Source organism: Carassius gibelio, chromosome A7, assembly GCF_023724105.1.
Source record: "Carassius gibelio isolate Cgi1373 ecotype wild population from Czech Republic chromosome A7, carGib1.2-hapl.c, whole genome shotgun sequence".
NCBI classification, from domain to species: Eukaryota; Metazoa; Chordata; class Actinopteri; order Cypriniformes; family Cyprinidae; genus Carassius; species Carassius gibelio.
The window spans coordinates 16,131,680-16,148,380 of NC_068377.1; the positions used below are offsets into that span (position 1 = coordinate 16,131,680).

Sequence of the window (16,701 nt, forward strand, 5' to 3'; positions counted from 1 at the left end):
AGGTTTGTTTCATTAAGCACACACATTTCAGGTTCAGTTTTGACTGTCATCAGGTATGTTTCTGGCTTAAAAGCTTGCCATATTTAAATTATCATCATTGATTTTATTTGCATTCATCCAAAATATTACACAGCTTCCTTTGATAATTCAAGTTGTGGTTGTCCACAACACGCAGACATGCTGCTTATAACACACATTACACACACATACTTATTACAGTCATATACATATGGGATGGCATGAGCGTGTAAAGGATGGCGTATCCCTTTAAAATCAGATTTTTTTTGTGTGTGTGTGTTCCACTTTGCCGTATTTTAATTGCTGTTGCAGCACTAGATGACTTGTACAATTGTGGTTTGTTTTGTTTCTCTCCTTAACCAAACCTTTGTATGTCTATCTAACAAAACATTTTATGCAATTTAATTTTAAGCAGTTTCACCTTGCATTGAGAAGAACATAGTTGAATAAGAATCTTCTTTTCATTTATTTATTTATATTTGGAATACTTGAACTTTTTTAATACTCCAAATTTAAAGCTGCACTTTTATTCAAGTATCTGTACTTTCACTTGAGTATAGTTTTGAACTCCCCTGGTTATGTTATATATATGTTGAATTTCTGTCAAAAATCACCATATTCTGGTGTGTACTGTTAGGATTGTGGCCATACCACCAACTCAACAGAACAAACTGACAGATATTTGTGTTTTTTTGCCATTTTAGTGGCAATGAATTGTCTATTGGCTATTGTGCCCTTTTTAGATAATGACCTCTGCATAAGTTTGAATAATGCTCTGGATCTGGTTGAGTCAACGGTGTGTTTTGTTTTGAGTAGCTTTTGCTGTATAAACAAAAAAGAGTGACCTTTAGCTTGTTATGAGCTTGGATTAGCTGAGACACACTCCTGACACACCTGAGGGATCGGCTTTCTCTTTCTGTGCCCTCACTCTCTATCTTTCTCTCTCTCTCTCTTTATATATTGATCTTAATATGACTCTTTCTTGCCCATTTCCTCTATCTATTAATCTATTATTAATAATGATTTTATATTGATCCAAACCTGGAGCTTAAGGTAATCTTTTTCCATGCCTCCGCCATTAATTCCCACTTCTCTCGCTCAGTCTTTCTCTCTCTTGCTGTTCTTGTGTGTCTCCCCAGCAGAGTATAAGGAAGCAGGTGTGCTGTCACAGGGAATGAAAGGGCCAATCACCTGGGGAATCAAAGAGTCCATGACTGTCACTCCCCACATCTTCTAACAGACAGCCCACTATTTATACCTCTCTCAGGGAAAAAGTGAGAGCAAGGGAGGAATTTTGTTAGAAAGAGGGAAAAAAAGAAATAAATGAAAAGGCTGAGATGCGTTTGTAGGGGCGTTTGAACAAGAGTGAAAAGTCGCAAAAAGGCGAGAAGACTTGTTGTTTCTGTTTTATGGCTGACAGTTTTCTGTAATTTTGTCCTTTACCCTTTTTTCATTTATGCATTTCCATGATGATGCCGTGTTGTCCATAAATGTGTCCTGAAACTGTCTTTAGTTCTGTCGCTTTGCAAGGCAATGATTGTGATAAAGAAGGAAGGTTTAATGAGGCGATGCAGCCGCTAAACGTGGCAAGTGCTGCCATGAGGAAAACACTCTACTCATTAGTATCTGCCATTCTCTCCAACTTGCATGTGAATGTGTCTCTGCATCTATGATGTTTTGTAGACCTTTTTTTTTGTTCTTTTTCTTTTTTTTGTGGAAAATAAACATCAAAACTTCAGACTGAGGTTCTGAAACTGCAATGAGGACATGCTGTGAAGAAACCCATATCATAATACAGTAATGCAGGGGTGCGTTTCCCTAAAAGCATAGTTGCTAACCTGTTAGCAACTTACTTGGTTGGCAATAGGAAATTGTATTGCAACTTAGTTAGCAACTGTGGTTTTGGGAAACGCTCCCCAGGGCAGTAAATGGCTTTATGTTTTGTGTGCTGTGTCACATTCTCAAGATACTAAACTAAATCGCCAATTAAAATAAACCTATTTTCAAATGGCATTTTTTTTTCAGTTGTGTACCTTCTCTAATTTTTGATTTGATACATTCATGAATAAAATCTCTACATTTACAGGTTCAGACTGGTATACAGTAAGAGTGGATTTGACGGTGATGGATGTCAATGATAATGCCCCAGAATGGACGATGGTCCCTTACCCCTACCTGAGTGTGGTGTCTGCTAATGCCCCACCAAACACACTAGTCTACAAGCTTCAAGCCAAAGATGGTGACGAGGGCATCAATGGAGAGGTAGAATACTTCCTGTCGGATGGTAAGACGATTTCCCATCAGCCCCTTAATTTTATTTCAAATGTTTATTTTTCAGGTTTCTATTATAATAAATGCATTCTTTCTTTCTTTCTTTCTTTCTTTCTTTCTTTCTTTCTTTCTTTCTTTCTTTCTTTCTTTCTTTCTTTCTTTCTTTGAACAGCGGTATAATGTTACGCAAGCTTTATATTCCTATCTATCTATCTATCTATCTATCTATCTATCTATCTATCTATCTATCTATCTATCTATCTATCTATCTATCTATCTATCTATCTATCTATCTATCTATCTATCTATCTATCTATCTATTCATCCATCCATCTATATAGTATGTCTGTCTGCTATTTTTAGTTCAATAATAATAATAATAATAATAATAATAATAATATTATTATTCATTGAATGGTAACACTTTAAAATAAGGCTTAATTTGTAAAATATTTATTGCATTAACTAACAATGAACAACATTAATGTTATTACGTTTATTAATCAAGGCAGGTATTTTTTTATAAATATGCTGTTTTTCATTTCCATAGTTACTTATAATACATTAATATTAATGTATACAAGTTGGATATATGCAGGTTATATGAGACCTAAACCATTAACCAATCTGAACCGATTGAACCTTATTTCAAAGTGTCACCATTATAAATTGTGCATTTAATTTGCATGTGGATGAAAATGCTGCATATTTTGTTATACAACAGGAGGTGACGGGAGATTTGAAGTGGACAGGAAGAATGGTCACTTGCGGACGACAGGCCTCCCCCTGCAAAGAGACAGAGAATACCTACTCACAGTGGTGGCTGCTGATCGACAGGGCAGCCGCAGTCCTCCTGCTATAGTATCCATCATCGCAGGCCCAAGAGCTCCTCAGTTCACCAACGTGTCTTATACAATTTCCATACCAGAAAACACACCAGAAGGGCAACCGTGAGTAAAGCCATAACACACACATAAACACACACCCAATCTCGTAAATGCAGCAAATCTTATTTCCATACTGTAATTCTAGAACGCCCTAAATGCATCTCCTACACTGTGAAAACACCACTTATCCATCAGGGTAACACATAAAAAACAGGATCATACTGCACAGCCATCCCTGCTTCCTCTGCTTCTTGCTGGAGCATCACTTGTGTGAGTCATTGTGTACTACACGATGCAAAATTCATGAAATAATAATCTTTGACTATGTCAGTGTACTGTGATATGCATTAAAGATGCATGAACATCAGAACTTTGTTCTGTTTACATAGCCAGCCCTGAGAGTTTAAACGTGTTACACTGGTAACACGTGACATGGAAAATGAGTGATTACACTAGCCAGGTTACAGTGGCTATCAGTAGCTGCTCGCATCAAATTCAAGGTATTGATGCGTGCCTACAAGGCAACCACCCAAACTCTGCTCTCCAGAAGCTTGCATTCTGCAAGTGAACAGTGCCTTGTGGTGCCATCACAAAAAGAGGTTCAAAATCCCTCTCACTGACCTATTCCTGGACTCTGCCCAGCTAGTGGAATGACCACCCAATCTCAATTCAAACAACATCTAAAGACACATCTTTTTTCCTGCACTTGACCAACTAGTACTAGCACTTACCTTTCTTTTTTTATTTTATTTTCTTTAAAAAAACGCTATGTGTCCTGCGCTACACTATAACGGAGACTTGTCATGGCACTTGTATACTGTTGTTGTTCTCTCGTTGGTCTGATCGCTTCTATTGTTCTCATTTGTAAGCCGCTTTCGATAAAGCATCTGCTAAATGATTAAATGTAAATGTAAATGCTTTACACCAGGTAATATATACAATAAAAGCTTCTATATTTTTTATGTTTTAACATTTTGCTCTCATACATAGGTGACAAATAGTGCCTTTATTACTTTGTCTTTGCACAGTCAGTGTTAACTGTATAGCCCTTTAATATTAGATGAGTCACTGTGAAACGACTTGCATGATACTGCTACAGAGAAGAATGATTAGCCGTGCCCTACACAGATTTATTAAATCAGGCTTTGCCTTGTAGTAAATTATCCTTAAACCCAGTGGAATAAATGCCTACTAGATCCATTTATGGCAGCTGCATGTCACTGAATATGCATTGCATGCTGTGGTGTATATTATTTTCCTCATACACACCTGGAATTCTGCCATATTGTTGATTTCATTAAACTTAAACTTGACACTTGCAGCCAAATCTTACTGAATCTGGCTGGCTTCATCCATATAGAGAAATGCAAAAACATGGTTAATGTTAGGATAAGTATATTGTTCATGGCACCAAAGTGGGGTGACATTTAAGGGCTAGTTCATCCAATAATGAATACTAGGCCATAAATTACTCAACCTGAAGTCATCCTTGGTGTATATGACTTTCTTCTTTCAGACGAATCCAGTCAGAGTTTTTTTTTTTTTAATTGTCTTTGATCTATCGAGCTGTTTGATGCCACTCAGCGGGTGTTGCACTGCATCAGTCCAAGAGAAATGTAATAAAATGCACATTCATAAAAAATAAAAATAAAATGTCACTGTGGCGGATGACGTATAAGGTCAGCGTTGCTCATGTGCCGTTAAGTCTCGTGAAAACCAGGAGCAAAGGAAGCAAAGTTTCCTTACTTTAGCAAAGGAAAACAAGTCTCCTCGTGGCTTATATCAAAATCCTCCGAAATTCTTTTTCACTAATCCATATTTTGTGCTTTTAATTAGTGACCGTTGTTTTGATCTCTCCCTGCGTTTATGCGTGTGTCACTTCTGAGCGGTGCATTTGCAAAGCTGATCTCATATGTCATTCCCCTGAAACTGCTTCATTTACAACAGTGAGCGCAAGCTAGATTCAAGTTATTATTATGTTTTTAATATGACTATTGTTCTTACAAAACAATTGATTCCCTTCAGGATGCCTTTGTCCACCCCCCGGAGTTGTGTGAGACACTTTTTAATGGATGTTCTTTTTGTTAAACTTCTCTTGGACTGATGCAGTGCATCAAACAGCTTGAAAGATCAAAGAAAATTTTTTAAATAGCTCTGACTGGATCCGTCTGAAAGAAGGAAAGACATATACATCTAGGATGACTTCAGGTTGAGTAATTTATGGCCTAACTTTCCTTTTTGGGTGAATTAACCCTTCGATCTTATCCCCAAATGTTCTGGGCTCTGCCAGACAGCAGAGGCAAACCAAGCCAGCAGGCAACCTCTGGCAATGGGAATGGAGTTGAAATAACCACAATGTTTGTCTGCCGTTAAGCTTCTTTGGGATTACCAAAATACATTCATGTCAATCTTGACTGCTTGAGTGCACGATTATAACAATTGTGCCTTTTTTTTCTACTATTTGAATGTATCAAGAAACTGATAAATTGGAGATTATGTACTGAAAGGTCCCATAAATGAATGATATAACACTTTTTTTTTTTTTTTAATAATGCTCATATGATGTTTATATATTTATATTGTCATATAAGATGTTACATATATAGGCTATTGGCTTTATAATAATACTACTACTAATAATAATCTTATATTCTCCCAAAGTTGTGTGAACGGCATATCTCATTTAAATTAATATATCACATAAAACATGTTGCGATTTGTAGAGAACTTATAACATATTTTATGGGGGTAATAATAATAGATAAATAAAAAATTGATGGCAGAATATTTATTCTGGAAGTGACCTATTCCTTCCAATGAAAATAACAACATTTTTGTATTTATTTGTTTTGGATGTCTCAGGATGAGACTAAAGTGAGAGATATTTGATCTGTCATCGGAAATCAGGATTAAAACTTTTCCATTACCACTTGCTTTCCTCAGTAATGGATTTTGCCCCAATATATGTGTTAACCAGCACAGTACTGTATGTTTTGTGATGCTGTGTTATTATAAATTGTTTATTCTACATTTACACAAGATCAATGAGTCTGTGGTGAATCTCTTACCTGCTGTAGCTGTTTCCATTTATCTTTCCATTTATTTCCACAACAACCACCCAACCATTTTTAGAACAAAGTAATCAGTTATATTCAATAATCATCATCAATTACACCATAATTGATTTTTGTCAATCAGGTTGTCTCTTTCTTTGTCGTTTCTCATCCAGCTTCCTAGTCACTCCAGCAGTGTCCTTCCAAAAACAGCCAGTAACTTACAGCCTGCTCATCAATCCCAGCAGTCTTTTCAGCATCCAGCCAGAGACGGGGGAGATCAGTCTGACCCGTACTATAGACTATGAGAGCGACCAGCACCACTACCTGCTGCTGGTGCGGGCCAGTGAGAATCAGGACAGTCTCAGTAGTGCTGCTGAGGTGAGTGCTGCAGGTTCACAGACAGGATGCCCATTTAAGAATATTATTTCACATATTCTGCACATTCAATCAACTCTCTTTAAATCATACAATGATTATGCTTAGCTATGCACATTTGTATTTATTTATTTGTGTCTTTGGTGTTTATATATTTGAGATATAACAGTTATATATATATATATATATACAGAGAGAGAGAGAGAGAGAGAGATAGATAGATAGATAGATAGATAGATAGATAGATAGATAGATAGATAGATAGATAGATAGATAGATAGATAGATAGATAGATAGATAGATAGATAGATAGATAGATAGATAGAATGTTAATTTCTGTATTTTCTAAAACATCCACATTTTTGGACAGTGTTAGATTTAGTTTTGAGTCTGACGAGAAACTGATTCATTATCTCTTGGTTCTAACTTCATTACTTCTAGAGTAAGATCTACTGTAATGAGTAGCATATGGGAAGTTTTTGCTCATAACAAAATGTATTGTAGTGGAAATGTATTTATTAGGTAGTTTATGGGAAAAAAACATCAATATCACAGTAGACTGACTGACTGTCAAGACTATTCATAACAATCTTCAATATTATGATTCTTGTTTGTAGGGAATTTGACTTTAGTCAAATTTTTACTTTTATTCAGTAATCATATTGTGTCTCAACATGCTGATATACAGTTGATTTTTAATGCAAAAATGATATAGTTGAAAAGATAGATAGCTAGACAGACAGGAAAAAACATACAGGAACATGGAACATTATCTTTGCTCAGTATCAACGATAATTTTTACCCACTGAGTGTTTTTTTGGCTATTGCTAAAAATGAACCCATGTCATACAGGGTCACACACGCACACACACACACACACACACACACACGTATATATAATAAAGAGGGTTGTGGCACTGTGGTAAATGTAAGGGCAACAATTGAACCGAAATCAAAGAGATGTCTAGCAGTCGCGTTCATTCCTTTTACTGTAACATTCCCCTGGAGGTTGTAGTCTCGCCTCATCATGACTTGATCTGGCTGCTCAGTGATCCATACATCTGTCCTGGCCTGAGGCAGGCCAGCCAAGATCTCACTTATTAGCTGGGGAATGTCACAAAACAATGCGTGCCACTGTGTGTCTAACTGCAAATGGGGAGCAAGAGGGCATGCAGACAAAAATAAAAATAATAATAAAAATACTAAAAGACTGACAGACCCTTTTGACTTCAAGAATCCTGTGAGACGTGGTCTTGAGAGAAATTTGCCTGTTGCATCCTCTGCATTCAGGCACACCGCATCCCATCTGTCCGCCTGAAATCACTCTATAACTCTTCTCACATCTCAGCTTCTGGAGACCCCGAACACCTGTGCTAAAGCACCAGTTACAACAAACAATACAAAACACGATTTAAAATGACATAATTAACAATGTGCAAAATGAAAAGGCTTCAGAATCAATAATTATGGCCTATTCAGTCACAGTCATTAGGGTTCTCACAGCCAAGGACACTCTGAAAATATCAGCAATATTTGCAATTGCGTTCCAGCCCTGAAAAAGTCATGGGAATTTCAGTACTGGATATACATTTTCTATTTATGATCTGCTCTAAAAAAAAAAAAAAATACTGCCTAGAAATTGCCTGTGTAGAATAGCATCTCCTTGCATTCCATATTGATGTGTGATATGTGAATTGATCTTTTGTGTCTGTTTATGTCAATAAATGAGTCAAACCAGTTCACAAGAAGTTAATCATCTGTATATTCCCAGATGTCCGTCATATCAGATCTCTTTTTTTTCTTTTTTTTTTTTGCTACAATGTCTTTGGATATCATTGGTTTCACTATCAACAGAAAAATTACTTAGAGTAAAACTTATATAATTGGGCTCTGAACAGTTACTGAGAACACAGAACTTTCCCTCAGGGATATTTCTGTCATGTAGCTCTTTTTTTTTTTTTTTTTTTTCAGCATTTTATAAAGACGTTTTATTTCATGTGGTTTTGGATTATGGTCTCTGTTAGTGTTAGAAATATGAGTAACACTGTAGACTCTGAACTGTTGTCACAATTTTGACCGTTTCTGACGTTTCCTGTCTATTTTCATCTTTCCGGTCTCTGAAATTGAAGCGAGTAGGTTATTAAAGTCACTTAGCATCTGCCAGGAAGCTTGAGCAACAGTGTCAGGGCAAAAGCACTCACAGTGTTTTTCCTCCTCTAGACAGCAACTTTCAGCTTAATTCAGTCTTATGGGAGACATTAAGTGCCTCTTTTAGCTTCCCTGATGCTTTTGCAGCAAACTGGTAAAAAGAGCTATAACAGGGCAATGAGATACTGGAGGACATTTGTCCTTTTGTTTGGAGATTCACTACTTCACAACTACTGTATTTTCAGGCACAGATGCTTGGTTATGTAAGAACATAACTGCGTTACACAAAATAAGTTTGCAGTGAGAAAGGGCCAAGATGAAACTGAATGAATGTTATAAAGAGTGATAGGCCATGACATTTTAAGCTTGTTAAAAGAGCTTTTTGGGAATGTGTTCTTGAAACCACAGCAGCTTCTCAGACTCTGAAACACCGGGATCAGTCATAGTGATGTTCTTACGTACTCCCTGATAATAATTCATACTTCAAGATATTATGATCTGCCCATTTGAACGTAATGTTCCATTAATGATTCACACTTTTCTATTCTGTGCCTTCTGGCTTCCATTTCGCTTGTTTCTCACAGGTGCGAGTGATCATCACAGATGAGAATGACTGTGTTCCTGAGTTCCAGCAGTCCATTTATAGCAAAGACGGCGTCCCTGAGACAGTCACGACTGCAACATCGCTTCTGCAGGGTAAGGCTGTGGACCTGTGTTATCTCAACGTCCTTGTATAAGAACACATATAATAGAATGACCTAGTGTTTATTTTTATTTTTTTTTTACATTTCATTTTAGTCACTTTGTCATGCTTTTCATTTTAGTAGAAGGGACATTTGAAACCAAATATTCAAATATTCTTATTTTTTCAAACATATTACCATTTAACAAAAGAGTTCAATATCTCAATACAATATTGTAAATTCTCATGTTATAGGCTAGGAGCACGTTTTAGTGAGTTCTTGCAGAAAGAGCGTATTAACAATGTGACTTTGTTCTGTCTGGTGCACAGCTTGCTTAATGCTGTGCAGATGCACACTGTAATATTAAATTATGGTCAGTCAGAATTATTATTATTTTTTTTTTACAAGAAATAAATTAAAGCTTTCATTCATCAAAAACACATAAAATGTATCAAAAGTGACTGTAGAGACGTATTATGTTCCAATTAAAAAAGAAAAATCTACTTCAAACAAATGCTGCTCTATTTACTATTCATCAAACAATCATGAAAACTTTGAATACAAATAGAAATATGGATAATGTGACACTTAAGACTAGACTTTTTGCTGATGAAAATATAGCTTTGACATCATAAGAATTAATTACATTTTAATCTATAGTAATGTAGAAAACGTTTTTTTAAATTGTAATTTTATCTAACAATATTACTGTTTTTACTGTATTTTTGGCACACAACATTATTGGCTATGATTGGATTATATACTGTATATACCAGTCATTCTCATGTTTCTTCCATATAAAAAAAGAAACATTGTTTTAGTTGAAAAGGTGTAATTATCGTCAAAATTTGAATTTATTCCTGTCTGCACTTTTATTTCCAAATGTTACGTGAAATCCACAATTTAGATTAGAGTCTTCCAAAAAGAGCTTTCCAGTTTTGCCTGCAGTATGCATCAGACACATTCCAAAAACAAGCTGTATAGTCAACCTGTGGCTGTGGCATGAGACTAGTATGGCCCTAGAACGTCAGTTTCTCACAGACACCAAGACATCAAGGTGAGAAGATGCTCTCTTCATCCTCTGTCATTCTGTTAAACACCACCTTTGAAGCACTTCTCCCCTGACGTGCCCTTTCTTGTATCTAAATTGCACACCGAATCTGGAGTCTATGTACTAACTCTTGAGTGTGCACTTGTAACACACAGAATGGAAAACACATGCCCTCAACCATGATAAAAAGAGCTTTCATATTCTCATTAAATTGTAGACAACCACAGCTGCTATCAAAGCACCGCAGAAATGAATGATGGACAAAACAACAACTGCAAAGAACAGACCAACTGTACATGCAGACACAATGCCAAACAAAAGAGAACAAAACAAACAAACACTGGGAAGTTACCGTAAAAAAAAAAAAAAAAAAACTGTTGGCCTGGAGAATAACAGGTCTTGGCAAGCGATTTGGGAGCTTAACACAGAGACTCCTGACAGAATGGGAAATGTGATGCAGGGAGGAGTACAGCAGATGTGCTGATTAGCAGGTGCATGCCAACCAGCATCTGCACACCCGTCTGTGTGAGCTTCATAACAATTATCTCCACCAACAACAAAAATATCTTGCTCCCTCCAGTTAAACCTGGATGAACAGAAGAAAGGCTACTTTCAAGAATAATATGCAACATGTGGCTACTTATCAATCATTCATAATGAATGAGATGGACAATTTTATGATTTAAAAATCTGGGGGAACAATTGTTTTTGTATTGGCTGTAGTTTGCTGGATTTTAAGGGGCACTTTAACAGTATGTAGAGCTCAATGCGGATGTATCAGTATGGAATTATCCCATTTAGGCTACATTTACACGACAATGATGTAGTCAAAAACAGAAAAGTTTTTTCCTCGTATACACAACAACATTTTCAAAACCATTCACGTTTCCTGAAAAGTAATCCCTCAATTCTGACTGGTTAATTGCAATGTTGTTCCAGGATCAACAAGCCCTTGTTGAAATCACGGTCACCGTCATGTAAATGGCCTCTTAAAGTTCTGTCTTTAGCTTATTCTTATTCTTTAATGTTAGAATTAGTTGTAATAAATGATAAATAATAAATGAATTTTGTTCAGTGGAGGGGGATTCAAGGCCTCCCACGAAGATAATCTGGAGGACATGACTGAGCACACACTATCATGTGGTATGTGTGGTTAGGATCACTGCAAAGTCAGACATACTCCTAATATTGCTCAAAGTGGAGCTGAAGGGCAATGTTTCCAGAACATGTGAATGTTTTCCAGCCCAAAAACCAGCTCAAAGCCCAAAATATTTACTGTCAAAATAATGTGACAGAAATTAATTGCCTTGTCAGTCAAGGTTGATAAGGATCATAACAAAAAAACAAAACAAATAAAGATGACAAAAGAACATAAAAAAAGATACATTTCCAAATCATATCAAATCAGGGCAAAAACGTTAAAGAGAATTACCAAATATAAATGTTCAGGTAGGCACTAGCCTATGTCAAAACGGCAATCCAGAAATTAACCAATACCCTCTGAAAAACACATGCTTCATTTTCATTGTTAAAGTTTAGAATAATCTAATTGAAAATGAAAAAAAAATTGCTCTAAAGTGATCTAAAACAACGTTTCGTTTATTAATACTGTACAATATTCCAATAACAAAAAAATAAATAATAATAATAATAATAAATAACAACAATAGCCGAACTGACCCCAAACCAGCCCAACTTTTGTCCACCTCCACCCCAAAACATTTTTTACTTTCAAAATCAAATTCAAACCCTTTAAAAAGATCAGTGTTGGATTGTTGGACTTCCAGTCAAATGTTGCCAGTGAATCAAATCAAATTAGATAACATTTTAAAAATAATTGAATTACACTTTACAGTAAGGTTCCATTAGTTAACATTAGTTAATGCATTAACTAACAATAAGCAAGACATTAAATACTGTATTTATTAATTTTGTTTACGTTAAGTAATACAATTACAACTTACTATTCATGCATTAGTAAATGTTAAAATTAACTAGATTAACAAATGCCTTTCATGTATTTTTCTTTGTTAGCTCATGTTAACGAATGTAGTTGACGTGTGTGTGTCTGTGCATATATATATATATATATATATATATATATATATATATATATATATATGTGTGTGTGTGTGTGTGTGTGTGTGTGTGTGTGCGTAAATATATAATAATATCTTCTAAAAAAATATATAGTCAGATAAATCCATCTATCTACCTATCTGTCTGTCTGTCTGTCTATGCTGTTGTCTTTATTATAACTTGTAATCTGCACATGTACTTTATCCATTCTGATCATGTTGTTTATAAAATAGTACTAAAAACGCTTAATATACAATTCCGCAAACATTGGTTTTCTAAAGTGCACATTCAGGGAAACTGGACAATATTTACTCCTTTATGTTGACACTAGTTGAGTTGATATGCAAAGCAGCAACTCTGTATCTAAGGTTCATTAGAAAAACATTATTGAATTCCACTGCATTTTAATGTCGTTATCAGATGCAATACGACTCACAGTTGATCGGCAGCCATGTATAACCATTCTGGTTGTTCATTTTACAAGTGTATGTGCCCAAGCTATTTACAAATGGATCCTCAAATAAAGATTGATCCTATTAGCTGATTCTGCATTCCTTTGTTTTAATACCCACCTCCTGTATGTCTCTCTCTTTTGCAGTATCAGCCAGCGATTGTGATTCGGAGCAGAATGCAGAGATCACCTACTACACACTTAGTCCAGATTTCATCATTTCAGCCCATGGTACAATATTTCCGGCAGTCCCTCTGGATTATGAGAGGCCTAACCACCTGTATGAATTCGTAGTGATGGCGGTGGATAAGGGCGAGGTGCCCCGCACCGGCACAGCCACCGTGCGTCTTCGTATGGCCAATGTCAACGATGAGCCTCCAGAGTTCTCGCAGCCTGTGTGAGTTTCTTATGTCTGTCGCTACCCTTCAGCCTCAACACACCATGATTCTGTAAGGAGCATGATAATGGAGGCCCGTTGTTTTTATTTGGCTGTAAGCAGCAGACATTTCAAAGAGCCATGATTTTGTTATCAGGCTAGTAGTTAACATTTTAATTAATCCACCTCCCGAAGAAAAACAAAAAAACAAAAATACTCCCTCCTTTGTGTATTTCCAATGTGTTGCAGTGGTTTCATATCCACACTAACTGCATGTTCATATCTGATACACAACATGAAACAATGCTGTGTTTTTTATATGACAAGAAGGAAATGGAGTGCATTTAAGAATAGGTGAAATAATGGAATATAAGAAGGTGGTGGCAAAACACTTTCAGCTGTCATTCATTTGGGAGTGCATTGGATGGTTGGCAAACAGAAACATAGAAACTGCATTAGTTCAGCTATCCTTGTCTGAACTATTAGAGGCCATTGAAGTGGCTGCATTGCACCAAAGAAGCTGTTCAGTATTTTTTAAATTAGATCTGAATACTCACACTTGACAGTGCTGTGAACATAGTCTGGGGCAGGAGAAAGGGATTGTTTTTTTTTTTTTTTTTTTTATTAATTCATTACATTTATATAGCACTTTTCTAGGCACTCAAAGCGCTTACATTGTCAGGGGGTATCTCTTCATCCACCACCAGTGTGTAGCATCCACCTGGAAACACCTTGATGCACGTCCTTTTAATCGTTTCAGTGTTTGTGCCCTTTTAGTGTTATTTAGAGCAGGATGATGGACTGTTGCCATTTTCACTACTCAGCAGCTAGTCTCTGGTCAGGGTTGTTTTAGTTAACTAAAACCATTAAAAATAAATAAATAAATACAAAAATAGCTTGAAATAAAATAAATGTTAACTGAAAAAAAAAAAATACATGAAACCTATATAATTTTATTCCAGACAGTTTTCAATGTAATACTCCTCATTTTCATTGGTTAAACTTGTTCTAAAATTACTTAAACTTAATATATATATATATATATATATATATATATATATATATATATATATATATATATATATATATATATATATATATATATATATTAGGGGTGTAACGGTTCACAAAATTCACGGTTCGGTTCGATACGATACACTGATGTCACGGTTCGGTTCGGTTCGGTTCGATACGTTTTAGATACAGCAAAATGTAAAAACATCTCAACTTTTCAGAATGCCGCAAGCGCACCGCGGGTCATGTGACAAGAACTAACCAATCAGCTTCATCCTTTCCCGTAACAACGTTGAGAGCTCAGCCAAGATGAAGGATCAGCTGATCATAGTTGTATATGGATTGCAATTTTGAAATAAATTTAGTAGCAGAGCTACTGCAAGCGATTTTTAGAGCTGCAAATCCATTTATCCTTCGCTGAAATTTCCGTGTCTCATGGAGAGAGCACGTCATTGTTGCTTAGCAAAGACAGACGCCTCATGAGCGCTTCTGCCCAAGCGCTTTGGAAAGGAGGAGAAAGACGCGCTTAGCGTTTTCCATGCGTTTTTAGGCACGATATGTGAACGGCCCCTAAGGCGCTCGCTCACTCAGCACGCGCTGAAGGCTCGTTGCAAAATGTCGAATGCCTTTAACAGACCAGAAATATAAGATCCTAAAATAACCAACAGGTCTGGTGTTTGGGTTGGATTCCCTGTAAGCTATAGTTTCTAAATGCTGCAGGGATAGTTTGCTGCGTGCATGTTTCTCCTTTTTTTCGTCTTTTCCCAGATAGTACTGACGCATATTTTTTTTTTATTCCCGCTGGTGTACCCTGTCATGTTGCAGATGCGACATACCGTTGTTTTTTTATCCACCACTCTCTTGCCATCACCATTATAGCTTAAAGGGAATCCAAAGTGCACCCAAACACCAGACCTGTTGGTTATTGGAGGATCTTCTCATTTCTAGTCTGTTAAACGCATTGGCTATTTTGCAACGAGCCTTCAGCGCGTACTGAGTGAGCGAGCGCCTGCTGAGTAGCCTAACATAAACATATAAGATGGTGTTTTTTTCTTCTTCGGGAGTGTCAGGGGCGTTGCCTGTTACGTTGTTTGGGTTATTGGGCTACCTTGTTGAACGCATATCATTATATTTCTCTCTCTCTCTCTTTTTTTTTTTTTTCAAATATAATTAATTACTCCAACGAACCGTTCGGTATACATAATGCGTACCGCGTACCGAACGGAAAGCGTCGTACCGAACGGTTCAATACGAATACGCGTATCGTTACACCCCTAATATATATATATATATATATATATATATATATATATATATATATATATACACGTATATATATATATACACGTATATATATATATATATATATATATATATATATATATATATATATATATATATATATATATAGAGAGAGAGAGAGAGAGAGAGAGAGAGAGAGAGAGAGAGAGAGAGAAAGAGAGAGAGAGATTATATTTTAAAAAACTATAAAATTACTTAAACTTTAACTAAAATTAACATGAAAGCAGAATAATATTAAAATAAAATGTATTTCCAAATATAAACTAAATATTAACTATTAAGTATCAATGAAATTAAAACAATACACTGCTTCCTGTACCTGGACGTTAAGGAGATTAGAGCAATTATGGAAAGTGTATATGAGATGAAAATGTGTCCAACTTATGTGCCCAGTGTTATATTACATTCGCCAATAATGTTTGGCATAAACATTGGCTGATAGTTGTTACTCAAGGATTTTGTGTTTACACTTAATGACCCACTATGATGTGTGATGAGATAATATAGGTAATATAGGAGAAATTATATATATATATATATATATATATATATATATATATATATATATATATATATATATATATATATATATATATATATATATATTATTTTTGTTTTTGTTAGTTTTTTTTTTTATATGGAAAAAAAGTCTGTTGAAGGCTTTAGTGCAAGTGTAGATTTTTAATAGCTATACTATCTTAAATGATTGTTGAATTTGTTGTTTAATAAATTCTTGAGCTGTTGTTGAGGATAATATTGACAACATTTGTTAACATTTTGGTTCAGTGTGGCTGGTTGGAAGATCTTGACATGTAACATCGCCACCCTCAAAGGAAAAAACACAAAGAGAACAATATGACTATATTCATCATGGCATTGTATGGGAAACCTCCTCACCATTAAGATGATATGAAAAATATGTTCAAAAGAACAGTTGTTGGTTTGGTGCCTTGCTAAAGGGTCTAACCTTAATAATGGCATTGAGGATGG

General features: G+C 35.7%; 1 protein-coding gene across 1 annotated transcript in view; it reads left to right on the forward strand.

Moving 5' to 3' along the window:
* Positions 1-16,701, forward strand: part of LOC128016668 (neural-cadherin-like) — a 242,598-nt gene that overhangs the window by 97,262 nt on the left and 128,635 nt on the right. The window contains exons 2-6 of the mRNA XM_052601356.1: positions 2,105-2,302; positions 3,014-3,239; positions 6,406-6,610; positions 9,340-9,451; positions 13,167-13,416. Coding sequence (XP_052457316.1) covers positions 2,105-2,302; positions 3,014-3,239; positions 6,406-6,610; positions 9,340-9,451; positions 13,167-13,416 — 991 coding nt within the window. The remainder of the gene's footprint in view (positions 1-2,104; positions 2,303-3,013; positions 3,240-6,405; positions 6,611-9,339; positions 9,452-13,166; positions 13,417-16,701) is intronic.